The sequence below is a fragment of the Balaenoptera ricei genome, chromosome 2 (genome assembly GCF_028023285.1).
Source record: "Balaenoptera ricei isolate mBalRic1 chromosome 2, mBalRic1.hap2, whole genome shotgun sequence".
NCBI classification, from domain to species: domain Eukaryota; kingdom Metazoa; phylum Chordata; class Mammalia; order Artiodactyla; family Balaenopteridae; genus Balaenoptera; species Balaenoptera ricei.
The window spans coordinates 32,013,413-32,037,004 of record NC_082640.1 but is presented as its reverse complement, the minus strand read 5'-3'; the positions used below and the strand labels follow the sequence as shown (position 1 = coordinate 32,037,004).

At 40.1% G+C, this 23,592-nt stretch overlaps 1 protein-coding gene across 1 annotated transcript; it reads left to right on the top strand.

The window, feature by feature from the left end:
* Positions 1–68: 68 nt before the first annotated feature.
* MCEE (methylmalonyl-CoA epimerase) lies at positions 69–22,893 on the top strand. The gene is made up of 3 exons (XM_059912289.1): positions 69–171; positions 9,003–9,340; positions 22,463–22,893. Exons 1-3 carry the CDS (start codon positions 132–134, stop codon positions 22,613–22,615), a joined length of 531 nt encoding a protein of 176 aa, XP_059768272.1. The 5' UTR covers positions 69–131; the 3' UTR covers positions 22,616–22,893.
* The last annotated feature ends 699 nt before the right edge of the window (positions 22,894–23,592 follow it).

Here is a 23,592-nt window from a genome sequence, read left to right as displayed (position 1 = left end):
CCCGCCCCCAGGGTCTTGCCCCGCCCCCCAGTCTTGTCTGTCCCGCCCCTTCGGGCTCTTGTCCCGCCCCCCGCCGCGCCTTAGCCCTTCCGACGCATGTGTACGTCGGGAATTAGCTAACGCTTCCCAAGATGGCGCGTGTGCTGAAGGCGGCGACTGCGAGCGCAGTAGGTGAATACTCCGGGCTCGGGGATGTCCGAGGGCGGGGTGGTGTGCGGGACGGGACGCCAGGTCCCGAGGCGGCCGCGCCGTGTCCGGCGCTCCTGGGTCTGCTGCGCTCTGCCCTCGAGGTGCGTTCCTTGGCGGCTGTCAGCACCTTTAGACAGAGAGAGCCAGCCTTCCAGGAACGACTGGGTTAGCGTGGGGTTTTCCTTGTGTGTTTGCGTGTCAGAGTCACCACTTCTCTGAGTGGCCCCGGAGGCGAGGGCACCCGGCTAAGGGGCAGCAAGACTGGACCAGAAACAAATGCAGTAAATGGCAGAGGGACAGTGAGGTTGTGTTTACCGCGCCCCGTGAGAGACGGGGGAGAAACCAGAGGAAGGACAAGTCCTGTGAAAACGCAAGCTGAACTCTGGGCTCGGCCAGCATCCTGCTGAGAACGCTGGAAGGTCAGTTGTGTAAAGAATACGGAAGGAGCGTTTTTTCCCACATGCCCTAAGATATTCCTTATTTTGTATAAAATCAGGGAAGAAAGCAGTAGACTGATTGGAAGTTTCCTTGAGTTCTCTACACTACCATTAAAAAAAGAAGCCTCAAGTTTTCTGTCACCCCAGTCCATCTACTTTCTCCTCTTTCTCTCTTTTTCTTTTCTTCATCCTTCATCAGGGGGGCAACTATTTCCCTTAATCTGAAATTCCCTGTTAGGAAAGAAGTGCCGAGTGGTGACGTCTCAGAGTTACTCCTGAACGTTCGTGACAAATCCTTCAGCTGAGCACCTGAAGAAAGTGTTTAAGGGGATGAACTTTCAGTAGTGTTAGGTTTCTCTCCTAGCAAGTGCTGTATGTTCCACCTATTCAAACTGACAGTTCAAGTCGTACTTCGAAGTCCTGTCTCAAACTGAACAAGTTCTTTATTTATTGATCTCTGTAGTCTTTCTTACCAGGCACAAAATGTCTTATGGCACTTATGTCTTATCATTGCAAGTCACCGGGGCTAAGTGATGAGAACCACGCAAAATGTGCCGTAATAGTTGTATGTAGCTGTCTCAGCTGTGGATCCATTTAAAGAGGTGATATGTACACAGGAAAAAATATTATAACAATAGGCTGAGCACAACTTATTAAAAATTAATCTCTAATTAATAGGTGATACTCAAGGTTTGATAATAACATGCCCTCCCGGCCCCTTCTTTCCTCTCCTTGGTAAAATACAAGGCAGCATCTGAGCTCACATGCTGTTGCAATAGCCCTTTTCAAAAGAATTCATAAAACAGTCATCCCGTCTCTTAGAAAGCTGTCTCTTAGAAAATAGACATTGCTCATAGAACATACACTGAAGATATTAAAAACTGAGAACCAAAGAATGGTAAAGAATGTCAGAGGGATGAGAAAATTAAATATCATGGTTGCACAACATCAACTTTGTTGTCAGACAGACCTAGGCCTAAGGCCCAGCTTTGCCACTCAGTGTGACCTGGAAGGAAATTAATCAGGTCTATTTTTTTTCTCTAAGTGGGAAAAATCTGAAGTACTCACTGAACTATTACTATTCTCTCTAATTTATGGCCATTGAGACTAATAGGCAGAGCTGGGCCACCCCATGATACACTCCTGCTTCAGAATGTGTGATCACAGTTTGCATAGGCAAGATTGTGTGGTAGCATTGTTGTGTAAAAGTAATGACAAAGTAAACCTGTGCGTCTTTATTGGGAGAAGTCAGATCAGCGAGATGTTATGCCATGGGATCTGTCCTACACCGATGAAAGATCCCAGCAGTATGGAGAATGCCTAGAGACTGGGCCATATCTGCATTGGGGGTAATAGGTTCTATAAGATATTAAAAAGAGTTCCCAAGATGAAACAACAGTCATGAGCAGTGTGGGCGAATTAGAGGCTTACTAAAGCAACTGATTTCAACTTGGAAAAATTGTAAATCAGTATTCCTGTATCAAAAAGTGAAAAGAATACTATGCTTATAATAGCTTCCAGCAGCATTATTCCATGAGGATGTCAGTAGTCACTAAATACTGAAATACTGTCAACAGTGTTCTAAAATCAGAGCCTACACAAGTAGATTTTCAAGAGTGAAAGAAGAGTAATCTCCTTGTCATAAAAAGTAGTAAGTTGTGGATTGATGAAATGAAACAGTGACTACAGGAGCACTATGTGTGCTGAAACATTCTCCAAATACAAACAATCTTTAGTTATTAAATAAGAGTTTTAACGTAAGCGCAGTACTATGTATAGGGTAGGTGCACGGTCAGCTTTTTCCTTTAAAAACATAAAATGCATTAGAAGTCAGAGATGCTTACATTTATAAGCAAGTTATTGATGTAACCTTCCTAAAAGTGACAGTAATGATAATCCTTGGAATTTATAATGTACTTTGTGCCGGGCACTTTTCTAAACCTTTTGTGTGTAATATTCGTTTTAGTCTCATGACAATATTATGAGGTAGGTATTATCTTCCTATATGAGAAACAAAGGCACAGAGAGGGTAAGTAACTAGCCCAAGGTACACACCAATGGTAGCATTAAGATTTGAACAGAGCAGTCTAGCACAAGAGCCCACATTCTTAACCATAAAGCGTGCTACCTCTTATATGATACTTAACACACAAAACCTTAAGGTGCACATATAAATAATAATTTGAATATTAGAGAAGAGGCATTTTTATATGTTTATTTTTAGAAATACTTTTATTCAGTAGTTGTTGGGGGGAAATTAAGGGGAAGGAAATATAACTTCCAAGTCATATATTTATTTCAAGAACTGAATACTAATAAAGATGCATGTTTCTTTTGTAACTTATATGCACATCTTTGCATAAAGGAAAAGCAAAATGAAAATAGTGTATTCCAAAGGCTGGCTTTGATCTATCCTATCTTAGAGGCTTGAACCTTAGATGACTCCACTTTTTATTTCATTGTGGTTGAATATACCTAACTTAAAATTTACGATTTTAACCATATTTAGGTATACAGGTCAGTGGCATTAAGTACCTTCATACTGTGCAACCATCATCATCTCCAGAGCTTTTTCATCATTCCAAGTTGAACCTCTCTGTACCCATTCAACAATAACTCTCCCATTATCCCAAACCCTAGCCCCTGGTGACCACTATTCTACTTTCTCTCTCTGAGTGTGACTACCCTAGGTGCCTGTTATAGGTGGAGTGTGTAGACAATTTATATACAATGTGTATCCTTTTGTGACTGGCTTGTTTCCCTTAGCTTAATGTTTTCAAGGTTCACCCATGTTGTGTTATGTGTCAGAACTTCATTCCTTTTTAAGGTTGGCTAATATTCCATTGTATGTGTAGACCACATCTTAGTTATCTTTTCATCTGTTGATGGACATGGGTTATTTCCACCTTTTGGCTTTTGTGAATATACACTTAGGAAATGGGTATATAAATACCTCTTCAAATTCCTGCTCTCAGTTCTTCTGGGTATATATCCAGAGGTGGGTTGCTGGGTCAAATGGTAATTTTATGTTATGACCCCACTTTTAAGGAACATGAAACTAGCAGAAAAACAGGAGAAGCTCAGAAAAACAAATCAGGTTAAACACACACAATTCATTCCAATTTGGCTTGCAAAGGATTGGCTTTGTGAAAAAAGTTAGTTTTGAAAATGGAAACTGAATGTGTTAAAGACAAGAGTGGCCAAGTTACATGACTGTGAGGATAGATTTATAATGGAGTCATATGGAAGTGGGGTAACAGAACTGTTGTCTGTTTACTAACTGCAATGAGTAAAAAATTATTCCTAATCATAGTTTTAAACAGGATGAAAATACGTGTATGGTGCCTCTGGTTGAATGCTGAAAATGAATGGGTTTCTTACCAAACTAACTTGAAGGCACTTGTGATGAACGAGTTTGTAAGTATGTCTGTCTCCTCAAATCAGATGTGCAAAAATTCAAACTTAAAAACTTATTACAGGGACCTCCCTGGTGGCGCAGTGGTTAAGAATCCACCTGCCGACGCAGGGGACGCGGGTTTGAGCCCTGGTCCGGGAAGATCCCACATGCCGCGGAGCAGCTAAGCCCATGCGCCACGACTACTGAGCCTGCGCTCTAGCGTCCGCGAGCCACAGCTACTGAAGCCCGTGCGCCTAGAGCCCATGCTCCGCAACAAGAGAAGCCACCGCAATGAGAAGCGCGCGCACCCCCCACCCGCTGCAACTAGAGAAGGCCCACATGCAGCAAGGAAGACCCCACGCAGCGATAAATAAATAAATAAATTCATTTTAAAAAAACACTTATTACATGTTCTAAAATTAGATTATGTGAAGTCTACAACTTTGCAAATATACAAAAAACAGAATTGGACACTTCAAATGGGTAAACTTTATAGTATATAAATTATATCCCAATATAATATCTCAATATTTCTGTTAAGAAAACCTTATTACAAATGATTATTCACATTCTATGACACTTTATATACAAATTTAACATATAATTTCTTTAAACAGTAAGTACCCTTAATGTGTTTGAGTATAGACCCTTGCAGCTAAACCTTTTCTTATTTGGAGTCGATGTCGAGAAAGCCTGGTCTGAAATAAAAACAATCTGAATGGAAAGGAATGCAATATTATTTTTAAGTCAAGGCACTAAAAGTATTTAGCAAGAAACAATATTGAAAGAAAGTTGAAATTAGAGTTAATCTACATACCAGATTTGGTAACATATCCATTTCTTGTACATCAGATTCCTGACCTGAGTGAAAGTCAGTTGTTCATCTTTATAATCCTGTTGTTTGTTTTTTTTAACACTCCTATTTTTAAGTATCTCATACCTTTATTCACACATATGTATACATTGTAGTTTATTCATGGGAAGTAATCCTTTTTGGAATAGTCACAAATTACACATTATGGAGTTCAAAGTAATGTAGTTCTATTGTACTTTCTGAGAGAAACCTAAAACTAAGAAGCTGTGGATTCCTGTAGTTGGGGTGCAATCTGAAATAAAAATACCTTTTAAAAGTTGGCAAAAGTCAAAGGAGAAACTAATTTTTTTTCTTTTTTTTTTTTTTTTGCCTGTGTTGGGTCTTCATTGCTACTACGCATGGGCTTTCTCTAGTTGCGGCGAGCGGGGGCTGCTCTTCATTGTGGTGCGTGGGCTTCTCATTGTGGTGGCTTCTCTTGTTGCGGAGCACGGGCTCTAGGCGCGGGGGCTTCAGTAGTTGTGGCGCATGGGCTTAGTTGCTCCATGGCATGTGGGATCTTCCCGGACCGGGGCTCGAACCCGTGTCCCACGCGTTGGCAGACGGATTCTTAACCACTGCGCCACCAGGGAAGCCCGAAACTGTAATATTTTTAAAGTTCAGTTCACAACAAATTCTTCAGCAACACAATTTTTAAAGTATCTATAAGGATCTATATCACTGTAACCCCTTTATTCTGTTTCTAACCCCAATTTGCTTGGTCAGTAGGATTTCACATTTCACTCATAGACTCCTCATTAACACTTTTTTTTGTGGGTGTAAAGTAATATCTAATTGTTGTTTTGATTTGCTTTTCCCTAATGGCCAATGATGTTGAATATCTTATGTGCTTTTTGGCCATTTTTATATCCTTTACCCTTCATTTTATAATTTATTTATTTTATTTATTTATTTTTGGCTGTGTTGGGTCTTTGTTGGTGTGCGCGGGCTTTCTCTAGTTGTGGCGAGCGGGGACTACTCTTCGTTGAGGTGCGCGGGCTTCTCATCGCAGTGGCTTCTCTTGTTGTGGAGCACGGGCTCTAGACCTGCGGGCTTCAGCAGTTGTGGCTCGGGGGCTCTAGAGCTCAGGCTCAGTAGCTGCGGTGCACGGGCCTAGTTGCTCCACGGCATGTGGGGTCTTCCCAGACCAGGGCTCAAGCCCGCGTCCCCTGCATTGGCAGGCAGATTCTTAACCACTGTGCCACCAGGGAAGTCCCCTACCCTTCATTTTAAAGAAGTGGAATTATTGAATTCTCACCAGTATCACCATATTTATTTTTGTCCTATTCCTAGAATATATGCTTTAGGGACCAAATAAAACCAATAAAGTGATGTTTCCTTTCACAAACTAGTTTACACTTCTAGAAGTAAGATCAACTAAAATATGGCCATAAAATCTTGATTTTTACATTATATAAAGATGTTATTATCTATTTTCCTAACATACAAAGAAGATTTTGTGTTGTGTTAAAAGGAAAAAGTATCAGTCATTCTTGTAAACTGTTCCCTCCTCTCATTTCCAAATGATAAGGAAGTTATGGAGAAAGATAGACTGTAGTGAGGCTTCTAATAGCATGAGTTGCTTGGGTTTCCTTTTCAGTGCCAGAGTGTTTGGAATGTCCCTAAAGCAAACTGGCATAGGATATAAAGCTTCACCTTCACTTGGACGTATTCTAATTTACTCCTTAACATTGCCATATGTTCCATTGCTGGCAATAGAATGCCTGCCAGAGAACCTCCCGCTGCCCCATCTCTTGTAAAGTTAACACTGGTAAGGAGAATTCAGAAATACCCAGACTCAGTGTTTGACATACTCTTAGAAGTTTCACAGAGCAAACAACACTAGCGTATGTATTACTCTACAGCTCATTGACTGTATCTCCAGTTTTTTTTTTTTAATACAGATACGTTCTATATTGAACTTTCATTGCAAATTGCACACATAGTAGATAGAGATGCAGGGAAGGAAGGGAAGAGCAGTCTGACTGATGGTTTTGTTGGTTGTTAGCATTTTTAAAATTCGCTGCCCCCATGCCCTTCAGATGGTTTCTTGGTCTCCACAGAGCCCTGCATGCCACTCAACCAGCAAACAGTCACTGTGTGTCATTAACAATGAATGGCTGAATTTACTGTACACCTGTTACAAATGTCTTGCACTGTAGTATTATATTTTTTACATCAAATATCTAATTTTCACAACAAACCAGCAAGGTAGAAATTTAGTGGATAGTACCAGTATTTTTTTTTTTAATTAATTAATTTATTTATTTATTTTTGGCTGTGTTGGGTCTTCATTTCTGTGCGAGGGCTTTCTCTAGTTGCGGCAAGTGGGGGCCATTCTTCATCGCGGTGCGTGGGCCTCTCACTATCGCGGCCTCTCTTGTTGCGGAGCACAGGCTCCAGACGCGCAGGCTCAGTAGTTGTGGCACACGGGCCTAGCTGCTCCGTGGCATGTGGGATCTTCCCAGACCAGGGCTCGAACCCGTGTCCCCTGCATTGGCAGGCAGATTCTCAACCACTGCGCCACCAGGGAAGCCCGTACCAGTATTTTTTAAAAAGCTAAAGTAAAATACAACAGAACAGAAAATATTAGAGCACATCACATCTAGTAAGGATTAGGTATTCTTTTCATAAAATTTGATTTCAATGGTACATTTATGTATGTGTATACTGGTTTGGAGTACACTTGAATTTCATGATGACACAATGAGTCCAAAGAACCGGAGTCACGAAGGAGAACACAAGACCGGGTGGGACAGTGCTTAGAGAAGAGACAGAGCTGGATGACCTCAGTATTGGGTGTCAGTCCCTCCCCCCACCCCCGGCCAGCGGGCCTCTCCCAGTGGCCAGAGCAGGACAATTTGCCTGTACACGCTCCCCTTTGCCACAGTGCAAGGAACCCTGTCCCCTCCCTGTGGAGGACAGGTGTAACAATGGAGTTGGCCTTGTGACAGTCATGCTTTAAGCAGAGACAAAGGAGCATTTATTGATTCTGAAAGAGGGAGAGTCCCCACAAGGTGATAAGAGCCACTCAGGCTGTGGGCTCTTTATCTCTTGGTGAGGAAGCATTCCAGGCCCGAGGCCTATGCTCCTGCAGCTGAGGAGACTGCCTTCCCGACAAGGTATATGGTCTTAAATCAGATCAAATAGTGCCTCTTTAATTTCCCTGTTATCAAAAATTTTAGTAAAGGGGAATTAATTTTATGTTAGCTGAAGCTCTGTAATACTAACTACTATTTAAAGTGTTATTTCATTAAGAGCTAATAACCCTTTGTTTAAAATATGTGTTCTTCAATTTGCTGTTTCATACTTTTTTATTAAGTGATGTAGTTTTACAGGATTATATTTAGACCTCGTACATGTATATAATTTTCATTCTGGGGAGAATCTGGCTCTTAAAGTCCAGTATTTTGGGGACAGAAGAAATAGTAGAACGTGGGGAGAACACATTGCAGGCTGCTTCAGTTTCCAAATGAAAGGTTTCTTCACATTAGAAGCAGTTCTGCTTCTAATCCTTCAAAATTATAAGAACAATTTAAAAAAATCGCTCAGAGGAAACTCTCGTAAGTTTAAGTACCCTCTTGATCTTTGCTTGCTTTTCCCCCAATAATGAGATATTTTCCTTAGTTGGTAATCATCCAAATAAAGTACACATTAAAAGGTATTTATAGTTCTAACTTCAATGAACTTACTGCAGAACGTAAGACAAAAAATTGGTTGTAGGTAGAGTAGAAAATTGCTTGCTCTCATCATTAAACGTATGTCGTTTCACTATCACATTCAAACTTACCCTTTATAAAATGCAGAGAATAGCAAATAATCCTTAATGATATGCAGCTATCCTTTAAGTGTTACTGGTAAATATAAATTATTATGAAAAATGTCATCCTTTGTCCTGAATTTAGAAAGCTCAGAATTAGCTTTTTAATTCCAGACAGTTATCTCAGAGCAGAGTAATTCTGACATAAGTTTTTTCATTTATGTACTCTGATTTAATTTCACTAATTAAAAAGAAAAGGTATGTAAATAATTTTTACATATATGATTATATTTTGTTTTTTTCAAAAATTAATTTTACAAGGGCATCAGTTCTCAGAAGAAGGATCTCAATGCCTGCTCTATTTTTCAGGGCTTTTTCCCAGACTTCAAACTCCAGTTCCAACAGTAAGAACTTTTTCCATGTCCCTGTCCTCGCATCAAGTGGCTGGTCCTGTATGGAACCTCGGTCGACTCAATCATGTCGCAGTAGCAGTGCCAGACTTGGAAAAGGCCAAGGCATTTTATAAGAACGTTCTCGGGGCCCAGGTAGGTGAGACGGTCCCTCTTCCTGAGCATGGAGTATCCGTTGTTTTTGTCAACCTGGGAAATACCAAGATGGAGCTGCTTCATCCACTGGGAAATGACAGTCCAATTGCAGGTTTTCTTCAGAAAAACAAGGCTGGAGGAATGCATCACATCTGCATTGAGGTATTTTAATTATTTTAATCCTTGGTATTGTAAATTTCTCTTTTAAAATGTCTTTTACAGGCTACATATTGCCACTGTCATCAGAAACTTCCATTAAGTTCTTTCAGGGAAATGGTAAAATTGGTTCTCTTCAAGGATGGATCTATAGATATATTCTCTTTCCCTCTAGAAAACTGCAAATAATAATGAAAATATGTTTCATTGAAGTCTGGGTCCAACTATACAAAGGCCACTGAAGTTGGCCAAATAAGATTTGCGTCTCTGCTGTAGTATTTATTGATCACGTACGACCTTCCATGCAATAGGAACACACTGCTTTCGCTGTCACAAGGCAATTAGAAGAAACAAGTGACAAGACTTTATAAAGTAAGAATTTCCATATACATGCTAAGTATTATTATTTTCTATCTTTAAAATTCTAATAACTTGTTCCTTATTACAAAGGCAATACATTTTCAATTACTGACTGTGATTTCTCAGATCTTCTCAGTTGCATCTGCTAACAATTCCTGAAAAAAAACATGAAGTGTTAGACAAGAACACTCATTAGAGAGCCTTTATCTGTAGATGTTCATGTTCAGATAACTGCTTTTGGAATATCAGCATTACCAATTATGCTTCAATTTAAATTATTTTGGTAGGACAAGTCTCTTGATAGAAGGAATGACATAATTCATAGTTAGGCCTCATTCCCAATCCAGGAGAGAGGGGGGTTTGGTTCCAGCATGAACCCAAGGATTTATTCAGTTTACGTTGCAAATACATTTGAGAACCTACCGAGTGTACTCCACTGCGGGCCTGGATTCAGCAGTGAGTAAGGAAGGCGTGGCCATGCCCGCGGTCAGGAGGGACAGCTGCTTGCAGTGCACTGGGATAAGCAGAATTAATGTGTCTTCTCAGTTGTGCAATGAAGGAAAGATTGATTGCTCCTGGCAGGCCAAGGAGGTGGTAAGGTATCGCAGGGCATGAGTTACAATGAATGTGAAGGAATCCCCAGGTGGACAAGGGGAGGAAGGTATTCTAGGCAGAAGGAAAGCACATAGAAAGGCATCGGGTTATCATAACTACCAGCATTGTGTCCTCTGGCAGGATACGAAGTACTAAAGGTGCCTTATTTAATTCTCGTAGCTACCTTTGAGGGCTATATTAACCCCATTTGACAGGCGAATAGTTAGAATAGTTAACTTGCCTGCAGTCGCATATGTAGGACATGGCAAAGGTGGGGTTCAAACCCAGGTTTGTTCTGATTCCAGGATCTGCAGTGTTAGCCGTGGCGCCAGATTGCCTTCATTGGATTGGCTGAGTTTAAAATTTCAGGTGGGGAAGCCATAAGATGGTAGACAAAGGAGCTAAACAAGGCCTAATATTTAAGCTTTACCCCTTCTTTAGGAGGTTAGTTTTGGCTGCAAGTCTTTATTTCAGTGGACCTGAGGGCTTGTCTAAGACTCCCCGGGATGAGAAGCAGGATCACCAGCCTCTGAACCCACTCGTCTCTCTCCCACACATACTGTCTGTGTTCTACATCAGAGAACCCAGGCCTTCAAAGGAAGCCACTGTGAGTTAGAAGTTCAGTTAAGTAAAAAATAGTGGAAGTTGAGTAATGTAAAAGTGAATTCAAAAGTCCAGATTAAAGGGGGGAAATGAAAATGTTTGTCAGTATAAAATGAAGGTAGGTGATAGGACCAGTTGTGAAGAGTGGTTAGTTAGCTGCTGCATTAGTATGCCACACACCCCATTATTAGTCTCTGCTCTCTGTAAAAAATAAGATGTCTTGACTGGGTAGATTTTATTTTTCTATCCTCAGTCTAACATGAGCTGTCCCAGGCTGATGGCACAGCTCTGCTGTCAGTAACATATGACTTACAGGGTAGCTCCAGGCCTCACCAAAGGCAGAGAGAGAATACAGGGCAAGTATCTTCAGGGGGTGATCTAGAAACCAAACATATCACTCCTGTGCCTGTCGTTGGTTTGGTCACATGGCACACTCGACCTCACGTGTAGTCTGTAGTCAGGCACTTACATGCCCTGCTAAAACCTGGGGCCTGGTATAATTAAAAAGAGGAAATGGAAAGTGGGTACTGGAGGCCACCAGTTTATGCTAGTTGGTAATTTTTTAAAAGTGGTATTGCAGGGATAGCATGACACTTTTTTCTGAATGAAGATATGCTTTAAGGTGGAGTCATTTGAGAATCATTGTCACCTACTGTGGAAACCTGTGAAATGAAGTTGTTACCACACGCAGGGGCTTGGTTCCCTAACTCACCAGAGAGAGCAGAATTCCTCACCGATCCTTGAACAGGAAAAACATTTTTGTTGAATGAACCTGCAGAGATTTCAGAGTTAATTATTTTACCATGGTGTAGCCTAGTCTCTCCTGCTAATACAACTTAGGTCTGAAACTGTCTTCCACGGGAAGTACAAAGGTGATAGAACTCGTCAGAAAATATTTCTTTGGTCATTCCAGTTTCTTTGGCCACATAATACCTTATCCCTACACTTCAGGGTGTGGTGACAACTATTGTATCTTGCTTGGGTTTGTGGGTTGGGAGTTTGGGGGAGGGTTCTGCTGGGCAGTTCTTGCTTGGGGTCTGTCCTGCGGCTGCGGTCGAACATGGAAGTGAGGCCCCGCCGGGCCGGGTGTCCCCCTCGCGTGCTGGCGGCTGCTGCTGGCTGGGCGCCGGGTGTGCAGCTGGGCCTCCCAGCAGAGCACGTGTGTGTGACCCCTGCAGCTCCACAAGCCGAGGGCGCTTCTCAGGACAGTCAGACTTCCTACCAGGCAGTGGACTTGCTGACTCCTTACTGGCCAGAGTGAGTGTCCAAGAAGGCCAGGTGGGACTGCGTGGCATTTCCGTCCTGGCCTCGGAAGTCCCACAGCAGCACTTCCGCTGTCTGTTGGTCATAAACAAGTCCTCAAGGCTGACCAGATGCAGGGGGAGAGGAGAAGCCAAGAAGCTATGGCCGCGTCTTACAAGTGCTGTAACCATCCATCTAGTGATGTGTTCTAAACAGAAGGAATGTGTGTGAAACTTCTAGAAGCTCTAGAACGATTTTATTTTCAAATAGCCAGAAGTGGGAACCAGAAGCATTCCCTCTGCAAGAGGAGGCAACCTGTCTAGCCTTTGTGAATAGAAGGAGACTCAAGAGAGGGGTACTTGAAAGGTGGAAGGTGATAGATACACGTGTGTTTGGCTTTCCCTAAAGGAGGTTTGGAGGTCATCTTGTTCCGTCTTTTTCTTGCTGACGTGCGGACAGAGCAGCCTCGATTGTCTGACACAGCTGTGCTGACGCGCATGTGTGCTTCTGACCTTTCGCAGGCCTCTCCCCGAGGAGAAGGTTCTAGTATCGAAGAGAACTAGCCCTGCTTTCGCTAAATAACTTAGACAGCAAGGTATGTCACAGTGAAAACCTTAAAGGCCACTGAAAATATGTACTTATTCAATAAATTTGTACTGTTGTAAAAATATTTAAGTGCTTCCATGCTGGTCGGTAAATAGCTGCTGCTCTAAACCTTCTGAGTAACGTCCTCCTTCCAGAAGGACCCTTCTCTGAGACCCCTCAGACATCTCCCCCCGCCACACACACACACAATTCAGCAACTGAAGGCTTACCTCTCAGCACAGCGGGGGTCCTCCAGGACTCTGCCCCTGGATAAGGTCCCTTCTGTTCTGTTTGGTTGGTGTCTTTGTCTGTTATGTTCCTGGTCATTAAGCATTTTCAGAGTCAGTGTGACCTTCACTGCATGAGGTGCCGGGATGTGTAGCTAAACAAAAAAGTCCCGGTCCTTTCAGGATTGCCCGCTGCTTCACGTTTTTATGGGAAGTGCCCTGCACTTCCCACAGGGGATTAGAGGTGACTGGCCAAAATACAGCCTATGAGATACCAAAGGATAAACCTAAGTAACAGTGCAAGTTAGAACAAAGAGAAAAATGAATCAAAAGGAAACAAGGTAAGATTAGTGTACCCACTCGTTCTGTCAAATATTTCCTTCTAGTTGCCAAAACAAAAGGGAAAATAAATACTATTAAAAACAGTCGTGGCCCCTTCCCCTTCCTTCCCTTCCCTTCGTGCCATCCTGGAGACTTTAGGTAGAGCAGAGCCAAACACTAGTGCACGCTGCTGGGGAGAGCGGGGGAGCCCAGATCGGGGTGCGGGGCCACGTGGGATGAGGGGCCCCCGCGAGCAGAGCTGCCTGCTGTGGGAAAGCTGGAGGCCGAGTACGGTACCCACGCATAGGGAGCCTCCAGCGCAGGGTGTCCGAGTCTGAGCGGAGGATGCCGCCAGGCTTGGGGCGTCAGGGTGAGAAGGGCAGCGGTGCTGGGGGCCAGCCCGATGCAGGGAGTGGGGTCCCAAGCATGTTGGGAGCATAGGATGTGAGAGGCTGAGCAGAACGTGTGCGCGCGCGCGTGCGCACGTGCAGGGGGCACATGGCATGGAGAGGCGGGGCCTGGGCTGTGCGAGGAGTGCGTCAATGCCGGGGGAGACGATGGCTCATGGGGAGGTGAAGCCAAGAGGGCTTGCGGATGTCCTTGCGTGGGGTGGCCGCTCTGGGCAGTCAGGGCCCGAGCAGGGTGAGGAAGGTGTGCACACGTTGGGGCCACTCTGTGCAGGAGGGGGGGACCTGAGCAAGGTAACAAGGACTTGAGTACGGGGAGTGGGGTGGGAGGCCCTGATGCAGGGGGCCAGGCCCAGCGAATGGGAGCTTAGGTGGGGTGAGGAGGCAACCAGATGGGGTAGGGGGAGGACACGTGGGGTGAAGCGAGCGTTGCTGAGGGAGGGGCAGCAGCAGGAAAAGGACTGGTTGCAGGGGAAGGTGTATCAGGTGAGCCGGTATAGCTCCCCAGTGTCGGAGATGGTGGTACAAATACACAAAGGATGTTAGATTATGAAAGAAAAAAACTTTAAGTGAGAGACTAGCAAGGTAACTTATTTCCTGCATGCTGAGAAATGTCTGTTCTTCAATGAAGAAGAGAGAAAATTGTACTTTTTGAAAAACTCCATTCTCATTTCGGCTTTACAGTAAACCCTAGGGAATTGCTAAGCTCTACAAGTGATCTGTGTATCACGGGTTCCCAGACGTGGGGCTTTTGTAGAATGATAACATTTCCAGAGAACAAAAGAAGCGGGCAGTTTGATCAGGTTTTTAACTTTCTCTGTTATTCAATAAGGAAAAATTTTTTAAATTCTGTCTCTTGCTAACATCATTTTGGAGAAGAAAGGGCATTTTATTACCAAGAAAAAGCAAAGGAGAAGAAAAAGGAGAAATCCTCTTGGAATAAAAGAGTTCTGTCAATTAAGATATTTAGTTTTTTTAATGTTTTACTATCAACTGGCGAAAATTTCAGAGCAGCATTTGGGAAACTTTCTATACAGCCACCACCAGACCACATAGCAAGTATGGAAGCTAATGTGTGCCCTTCTGAAATAATTCCCAAGACTACACAGGAACCTTCTGAACACCATACACAGTGAGAGCAGTGTTAGGTTTGCATAATTCACTTAGTTTTTTGTTTTTGGGGAAAAGACAGTTGAAACAGAAATATTTTATCCAGACTTTTAATTTTAACTTCCATGGATTTATATCAGTTTGAAGATTAAGTTCATTCATTATTGGTATCAATAAGCACTATTATAATTTTATATAAAATAAAAAGCCTATATTTTTAAGATTAATCAAAATATGCACCATTAAAAGTAGCACATTATTACTTGTTCATAAATTTTGGTCACTGTGAATTACATACCTTAAGGTTTTTAAAAAGATGTTATTTAGTCCAACTTCTTGTCTTTCAACAAACAAGATTGCATTGCCATTTTCAGATGAGGCAGCTGAGGACCAAAGAGAATATAAGATTTACCTGAAGGTTCTGAATTCTGATTGTGACAATCCAAACATTTTTTTATTTGGAGTACAGTCACTCTTAATTTCCAAATTACAGGAGAAAATCAAAATAAATTCCCAGACACAGATACAATACCCCCTGCTGCCTGTCCCCACCCTACCATACCCCAAAAAACTGATAAGAAGTTGAAATGAATAGCCCAGATATTCACCAATGACATTTAAGGTCTTACAGAGCTATATGATACACAATTGTAATTGTACAAAGGACCATAAAAGCAGATTTTTTTAGATGGGCTATTATTGACTATGTTATTTTTGTTCCTTAGGGGGACAGACTTAATTTCCCAAATCAAATTACTTTGCATTTTTTCTAAGCATTTTGTATACCCCTAGAGTAGATACTGCATCTACTTTCAATTGAGAAAAATTAAAACGTTCTTATTTCATTCTTTTTATTATTGCCAAACAGCACATTAGGAGCACTCTTAGAAAATTGTTAATTTTATGGCAATACTTTAAACAGAAGAATGGATATGATACAAGATCTTTAAAATCAAAGTCAATGATAGAAATAGTAACAGAAATAGAAATAAACGCTAGTACAGTGTCAATTAGGCATTTTTCCCAAAAATCTAAGTTATTAAATCTTAGAAGTGTTTCTTGGACTAAGGGATAGTGAAGAAACAGTATACTAAAAATTAAGGTGCAATATCAGGGGACTTCCCTGGTGGCGCAGTGGTTAAGAATAGCCTGACAATGCAGGGGACACAGGTTTGATCCCTGGTCAGGGAACTAGGATCCTGCAAGCCACACGGCATGGCCAAAAAAAAAAAAGTCTTTAAAAAAATAACACAACCCCCTGTCACCCTAGAATTCTAACCTTGATGAAAATATCCTTTAAAAATGAAAGTGAACTGAAAACATTTTTAATTAAACAAAAATGAGAAGATTCATGCCCAGCAGACCTGTGCTATAAGAAATACCAAAGAAATTCTTCAGGATGAAGGGAAATGTTACCAGGTAAAACCTCAGATCTTTAGAAGAAATGAGGAGCACCAGAAATGGTAAATATGTAAGTTAAAATAATAACTTTTTTATTACCTTAAATTATGTATGAAACAACTGACAATTGAAAATTTTTAAATGCATTGTAGGGTTTATAACATAGAAGTAAAATTTATGACAGTAGTATAAAGGATGGGAGTTGGGCAAATGGAAGTATACTATTGTAAGTTTCTTACATTATACATACCATGGTAGACTCAGATAAAATCAAAATATACATTGTAAACTCTAGAGCAATCAATGAGAAAATTAAGAGATAACTAAAATATAATTAAGGAGATAAAATCAAACACTACTAAAATACATGTTTAAACAAGAGGTCAGGAGAGGAGGAACAAAGAATGAGACAGAAAAAAAGTAAGATGATAGACTTAAATTTAACTATATGAGTATTACATTAAGTTTAATTGGATTAAACATTTATTAAAATGCAAATATTATGTATCTGGATTAAAAAAGACACATCTGAAAATGAAATTAAAGCAATTTTATTTACAATAGCATCAAAAAGAACAAAATACTAAGGAATAAATTTAACAAGAGAACTGTCAAAATTGTACTCTGAAGACTATGAAACATTGTTGAAAGAAATTAAAGAAGGCCTGAATAAATGGAAAGATATTCTGTGTCCGTGGATCAGATGACTGAGTGTTGTTAAGACGTCAATATTCCCTAAATTAATCTACGGTTTCAGGGCAATTGCTATCAGATTCTCAGCTGGCATCTTTGCAGAAATGGACAAACTAATTGTAAAATTCACATGGAAATGCAAGGGATCCCAAATAGCCAAAGCAATCTTGAAAGAGAAAAACAAAGTTGGAGGATTCACACTTCCTGACTTTAAAACTTACTACCATCAAAGGTAATCAAAATGGTGTGGTACTAGCATAAGGATAGAAATAGAGATCAATGGATTACTCTAGAATTAAGAGTCAGACATAAACCCTCATACTTGATTTGCAGCGAGGGTACCAACACCATCCAATGGGGGAAAAATAGTCTTTTCAACAAATGGCATTGGGACAACTGGATATCCACATGTAAAAGAATGTATTGGAACCCTTACCTCACACCATATGAAGATTCTTTTTATAGCTGGACACAACACAGTGACACTTGGATAGGTGAAAGGCAGAACTCTTTGTTACAGCTCCAAAAGAGAGAAGGCTGCCATGTAGGGCACATGGGGTTGTACTGGGGACAGGGTAACAGCAACTGGAGCTGTAGAAGGTAGCTGATGGGACAAGTGGAGGGGGGTTAACTAGGTTTTATGGGCTCCCTGTAGATTAGCTAATTTGAGTAATTCTGTGGGTTCTGGGGCATAGGGACTGTACCTAGTTGTCTGGTACCTACCTGTCTCTGCAGCAACTAAGGTGGGCACATACTGGCCCCAGGATATGAGAGCCTGATAAGGGAGGTGATTGGCATGTGGGCTTAATCAGTTGCTCCAGAATGAGAACTGACAAGCCTCTACCAGGGCCTCAAAACTGGGTTAAGGGCTTCCCTGGTGGCGCAGTGGTTGAGAATCTTCCTGCCAATGCAGGGGACACGGGTTCGAGCCCTGGTCTGGGAAGATCCCACATGCCGCGGAGCAACTAGGCCCGTGAGCCACGACTACTGAGCCTGCGCGTCTGGAGCCTGTGCTCCGCAACAAGAGAGGCCGCGATAGTGAGTGGCCCACGCACCGCGATGAAGAGTGGCCCCCGCTTGCCGCAACTAGAGAAAGCCCTCGCACAGAAACGAAGACCCAACACAGCCATAAATAAATAAATAAATAAAAATTAAAAAAAAAAAAACTGGGTTAAGACAGCATTTCAAAAACAAAACCCCGAAGTTGTATAATACCATATAAAAATTAACCGAAAATGGATCAAAGACCTAAACGTAAGAGCTAAAACTATAAAACTCATAGAAAAAAACATAGGTGTACATTTTCATGACCTTGGATTAGGCAATGGTTTCTTAGATATGACACCAAAAGCTCATGATAAACAAGAAGGTTGATAAGTTCGGCTTCATCAAAATTGAAAACTTTTGTGTAACGACAACTCATAGAATGGGGGAGAATATTTGCAAATCATATATCTGATAAAGGACTTATATCCAGAATATTCAAAGAACTATTACAACTTGTCTTTATCCTTAATAATCTTTTATCTGCTTGATGTGTCAGATACTGAGAGGTATGCATGTTTAGTTTGTTTTTTATTTTTCAAGGCAATACTGTTAGGTACATGCAGATTCAGGATTGTTTTATCATCTTGGTCGATTGTTTTTAGGTTGTATCTGTTTTTACTTCTGTTAGTATGTTTCATTTTAAGTTCTGTTTTATCTGATATTAGTATTGCTATATCAACTTTCTTGTGGTTAATATTTACCTGGTATATCTTTTATCCATCCCTTTACTCTTTTCTTGTGTGTGTGGTTTTCTTTAGGTCTATTCCTAGAAGACATTTATATTCTAAAAAGGAGCATATAGCTAAATTTTTGTTGTTGTTTAAGTATATCTCTCTCAATCAACAAATATATTTTCAAAATTTTATATTCATATAATCTCATTTTATAATTCATAAATTTAACCTGTCTCCATTTATAATAACTACTAATGTACTTGAACTTTTTAACTTATTTTGGTTTTTATTTCTTTTCTCCTCTTTTTGCCTTCTATTGAATTGAGATACTTTTTTTTAAAATTCTTTCTTCCTCTGCTATTTTAGAGATTACAAATTCTCGTTCGATTTGTTTAGTAATTAGCCTTAATTCTTTTAACTTACAGAAAACTTTAAACACAAAAAAAGACAGTAATATAATGAACTCTCATGTACCTAAACCCAATTTCAACAGTTATCAATTCATGGATAATCTTATTCCATATATACTCCCTCCATCACATTATCACACTTCCCTTTTCTTATGTTAATGTGAAGACATTTCTAGACCTTATGTAATTTCATCCATAAATATTTTAGTTGTGTGTATGTGTTTATTGCATTTTTTATGTATTTATACAAAATCATAATGGCACCTAAAACAAAATTACTGGTAATCCTCTAATACCATGAAATACCTAATAGGTATTCAAATTTGTTCTTCTATAACTTTTTATAGTGTGTTTGAATTAAAATCCCAATAATGGGCACACATTGCTGCTGGTTGGTATATCTCCTTTGAGCCTTTTTGTTGTCATTTAGTTTTGTGTGTGTGTGTGTGTGTGTGTGTGTGTGTGTGTGTGTGTGTGTGTTAGCAGGGGTCTTGAATGATAACTTAGCTAGTTTAAAATTCTAGATTGACATAATTTTACCTCAGTACTTTGACATTACTCCTGTATCTTCTGGTGTCTGTTCCTACTAGTAAGAATTTGTTCAGTTCAGTTGTAGGGAGTTGTTGTTTTTCCCTGAGAGCTCTTAAGATATTCTCTTTTGCACTGATGTTATTCAGTTTCTCTATTATATGTATAGGTATTGGTTTATCTTTATTTATCCTGCTTTACTCTCAGGTGTACTTTTAATTTGAGGACTCAAGTCTTTCTTCAATTATGGAAAATTATCAGTTATCTCTTCAAATATTGCTGTTGTCACTCCATCTGGTCTCTCTTTCTTCAGCTCAGTTTTGCTAGAATATCTGAATCTGTCTTCCATATCTTTTAATATTGCTTTAACATATTTTTATCTATCTTCACCAGTCCCTGCTATGTGCATATGCCTTCAAATGCCAGTGGAATCTTGTCCATGAACTGTCACCAAACTCTTTTGTTCAATAGGCAACACTAGGGAAGGACAAGTTATCATCTAACCATTAAGAAGAGTCCAGATTTCCCTTCTTATAACCTAAATGTTTATTAGTAGGGGAATGATTAGGTCACCTTTCATATTTCTATAAAGTAATTACTTAGGACACTATGTAGTAGGTTAAAAGTTGTTGACCTATATGTACTGACATGAAAAATTTGCTAAGATATATTACATAAAAAAGCAAATACAAATAATGCATACAGAAAGCATCATGTACCCCTGTACACACACGCACACACACACAATGTATGTGTGTATGTGTGTGTGTGTATATATATATAAACTTTAATTGATATACATGTTAGTTAGTCAGACTGCAAAGTTCAGAGCCAGCTATCAAGTTTAGAGGACACACGGTCCTCCAGAAGACCGCCCTTACTCGATATCATCTGCAAATTTAGGGTTTTCCAAAACCACCCTCATGCTCAATAACGCCCTAGAAATGCTCACAGAGCTCCCTGAAAGCTATTACGCTCATTCTTACGGTTTATTACAGAGAAATGATACAGACCAAAACAGCCAAAGGAAGAAACACAGAGGGCAGTGTCTGGGAGGGCTCTAAATGCAAAGCTCCCATTTTCCTCAGGACACGTGACCATTCTGGCATTGATGTGTGGCAGTATGCATTGAGTATTGCCAACCAGGGAAGCTCACACAAACTGAAATGTTGAGTTTTTCTTGGGGCTTTACTACTTAGGCATGGTCGATTGATTGATTGCCCACATGGTTCAACTCAGTCTCCAGATCTGCTGATATCATGTGACCCATAGCTCCTACCTTAAATCACATGGTTTCTGGCATGGCCAGCCCCTACCCTAAGACTATGATGGCCAGCTCTACTTTAAGATCCAGATTGGTCAGCTTCTACCCTAAACAGAGACACTCCTATCAGGTTATATAGGTTATCTCCCGCAAGTCAAGGGCAAAGACACTCCTATCAAGGTTACAAAAATTATCTCCCAGAAGTCAAGGCCAGATCCCTCGTAGACAAAGCCAGATTCTTTACTACTTCATACATATGTAAGGATTATAAATATATTTTAAGATTTGGAAGAGCATACATCAAACTGAGGACAGTAGTTACCTCTGGAGCAGGAAGTATTATTAGTGGTAGTCAAGGGGTACTTAGCTCTACCTGTATGTTTAAATTTTCATGTACTGTATAATTTTTAAATTATCTTTAAATGGAAAGGCTGAATTTAGACTAACTTTGGGAAAATGGAAAAAGAAGTCAAATTCAGTAGAATGAAATTCATTATATGCAGATACAAAAAGGGAAGCTATCAGGAATCCTACCGTTCTGAGAAAGATGAGACTAGACCAGCTATTTCAAAATAGCATGAAATGACCATGGTCATAGTCTGGGCATGACTTTGAAATAGCTATCAGGTTTAAAAAGAAACATTGTCAGGAATGTACAAGTAGAATGTACTCTGAAGAAATTATACTTTATTTATAGTAACATTTAGTATCCTTATCAGTGGTTTGACCAGTTTTAGAATCCAGTATGTAATCCTGGGCTCTTTGAAAGTGAGATTGTATAAATATGAACATTTGTTAAATCTATATTTGGGTACATGGGTGTTATTCTCTCTGGATTTTTTTTTTATTATTGTTTGTAATGCTATTAGATCATTAAACTCCAGGGTGACGTACGACTGCCTAGGAATGCAGGGATTCTTACTATCCCTTTCTATCCACTTACTGGGTTCCAAGTCTAGGAGGATGATTTTCCAAGACAGAGGAGAATTACTCTTCCATCAGGTATTTAGAAACACATTTGCTCCTTTCCTAGACTGCTAATAAGTATGAAGAAAATAGAAATGTTTTAGAAGAGACTTGCAAAATTATAAATGTTTGGATTTTTTTAGAATGGAGAAAAACATTTTGGTGACAGTTTAATAGTGATTTTCATGTATATGAAGTTCTAATCTCAAAAGTAATAACCAGACAGTTTGGCAGGTGAGAGGTTTGGAGATCAGGGAAGCACTCATATTTGTTGAGTACCTTCTATAAACTGTGCTCAAAGCTTCTTATCTGTTATTTTAATCTCTTGGCCATTTATATAGCAGGCCTCATGTCCCTCTTATAAATGAAGAACCCAAGGCTCTTAGGAAAAACAGTTTATGCAGTATCATCAATAGTACTGCTAGACGAACATGCTATGAAGTGTAGCATACATTATTTAGGTTGTAAGGAGAAATGTTTACTAATGGTGAAAATTCTTAAGCATTGTGGTTGCTTACCTAGGAAAATTTAGCAACTTTTTTTCCTTCTCTAGAAGTATTAAGCTTATTTTTGTGATGGTTTAAGAATGGTTCTGCCCAAAGGCAGAGAGCTCGCAGTTTCTTCTAAGCCTTACGATATTATAATTTGGTATTTTTATGATCTCAAATGTGTTCTTATTTATTTCCTTTTCTCAAGGTGGATAATATAAATGCAGCTGTGATGGATTTGAAAGAAAAGAAGATTCGTATTCTAAGTGAAGAGGCCAAAATAGGAGCACACGGAAAACCTGTGATTTTTCTCCATCCTAAAGACTGTGGTGGAGTCCTTGTGGAATTGGAGCAAGTGTGACTTACATTCTCAAGAAACTAAATTAATTGCCCTGAAAAAGCCTTATCAAAATGTGCTTTGGCATTGAGTTCTTCACTGCTTCCATCACTTAAAAGTTAAATCTAATCACAGAAAGAGATTTTTAAAAATTATATGTGTGTGTATATATATACACACACATAAAATATTTGCTAATTACTTCGGTTTTTTTCCTGATTTGGAGAAAACTTTGATTACTAAGTACTTATGGAATATTAGTAAAATCATATTCATAGAAATAAATTATTCCTGTTCTAAAATGGGGTAATTGAGTGCTCTGTGTGTGTGTGTGTGTGTGTGTGTGTGTGTGTAAGAATGGATGCACAGAGGACACCTGACAGCTGTGCATGGCTACATGTCTGGGACAAAGTGATTCCTAAGGACGTTATCGAGAGTTTTTTAGAGCAAACTGTTTAAGGTTAAGGAGTTTTTACCTCAGAATTTTTGCTCTTCTGGAACAGCTCATGTTCACAAGTTCCTTATGGGCCAGTATTTTGGGTGCTAGTGCTAGATGTATGAACAAGAAGTTTTGTGGAAAATTCGGTGCCTGATCTAGTGGATGCATAGATAGATGAATTTTTTTTTTTAAATCAGTAAACATGGAAAGGGCAGTGAATTTGTAGAGTTATCTGTCAAGTACTAGGACACCACAACAAGTCCTAGAGGAATATACAAAATGAATAGAAACCCACTGCCAAGAAATTTATGGTCCAGTTGGGAAAACTACTTCATGAACTAAATGTACTTATAAAACAACGTGAATGAGTTGAAAAGAAAAGGAAAGGGAAAGGAATATAGATCTCAGAGATTGTGCTTAGTTAGAGGCATATCAGGTTTTTGGTCAGACTCCCAAAGAGAAACAAGTATCAGATGAATTTCAGGAATCACAGATGTATGTATGGAATGCACAATGTATGGGAAAGTGGTTGGTCTTAAATTCATGGATGATTAGATGTTGA

What these genes read in the sequence shown, in the direction of transcription:
- MCEE (XM_059912289.1), top strand. Translation starts at nt 132, where the DNA reads ATGGCGCGTGTGCTGAAGGCGGCGACTGCGAGCGCAGTAG. An exon ending in GGCGACTGCGAGCGCAGTAG is followed by an intron (nt 172 to 9,002) that starts GTGAATACTCCG and finishes TCTATTTTTCAG; the next exon opens with GGCTTTTTCCCAGACTTCAA. An exon ending in TGCATCACATCTGCATTGAG is followed by an intron (nt 9,341 to 22,462) that starts GTATTTTAATTA and finishes CCTTTTCTCAAG; the next exon opens with GTGGATAATATAAATGCAGC.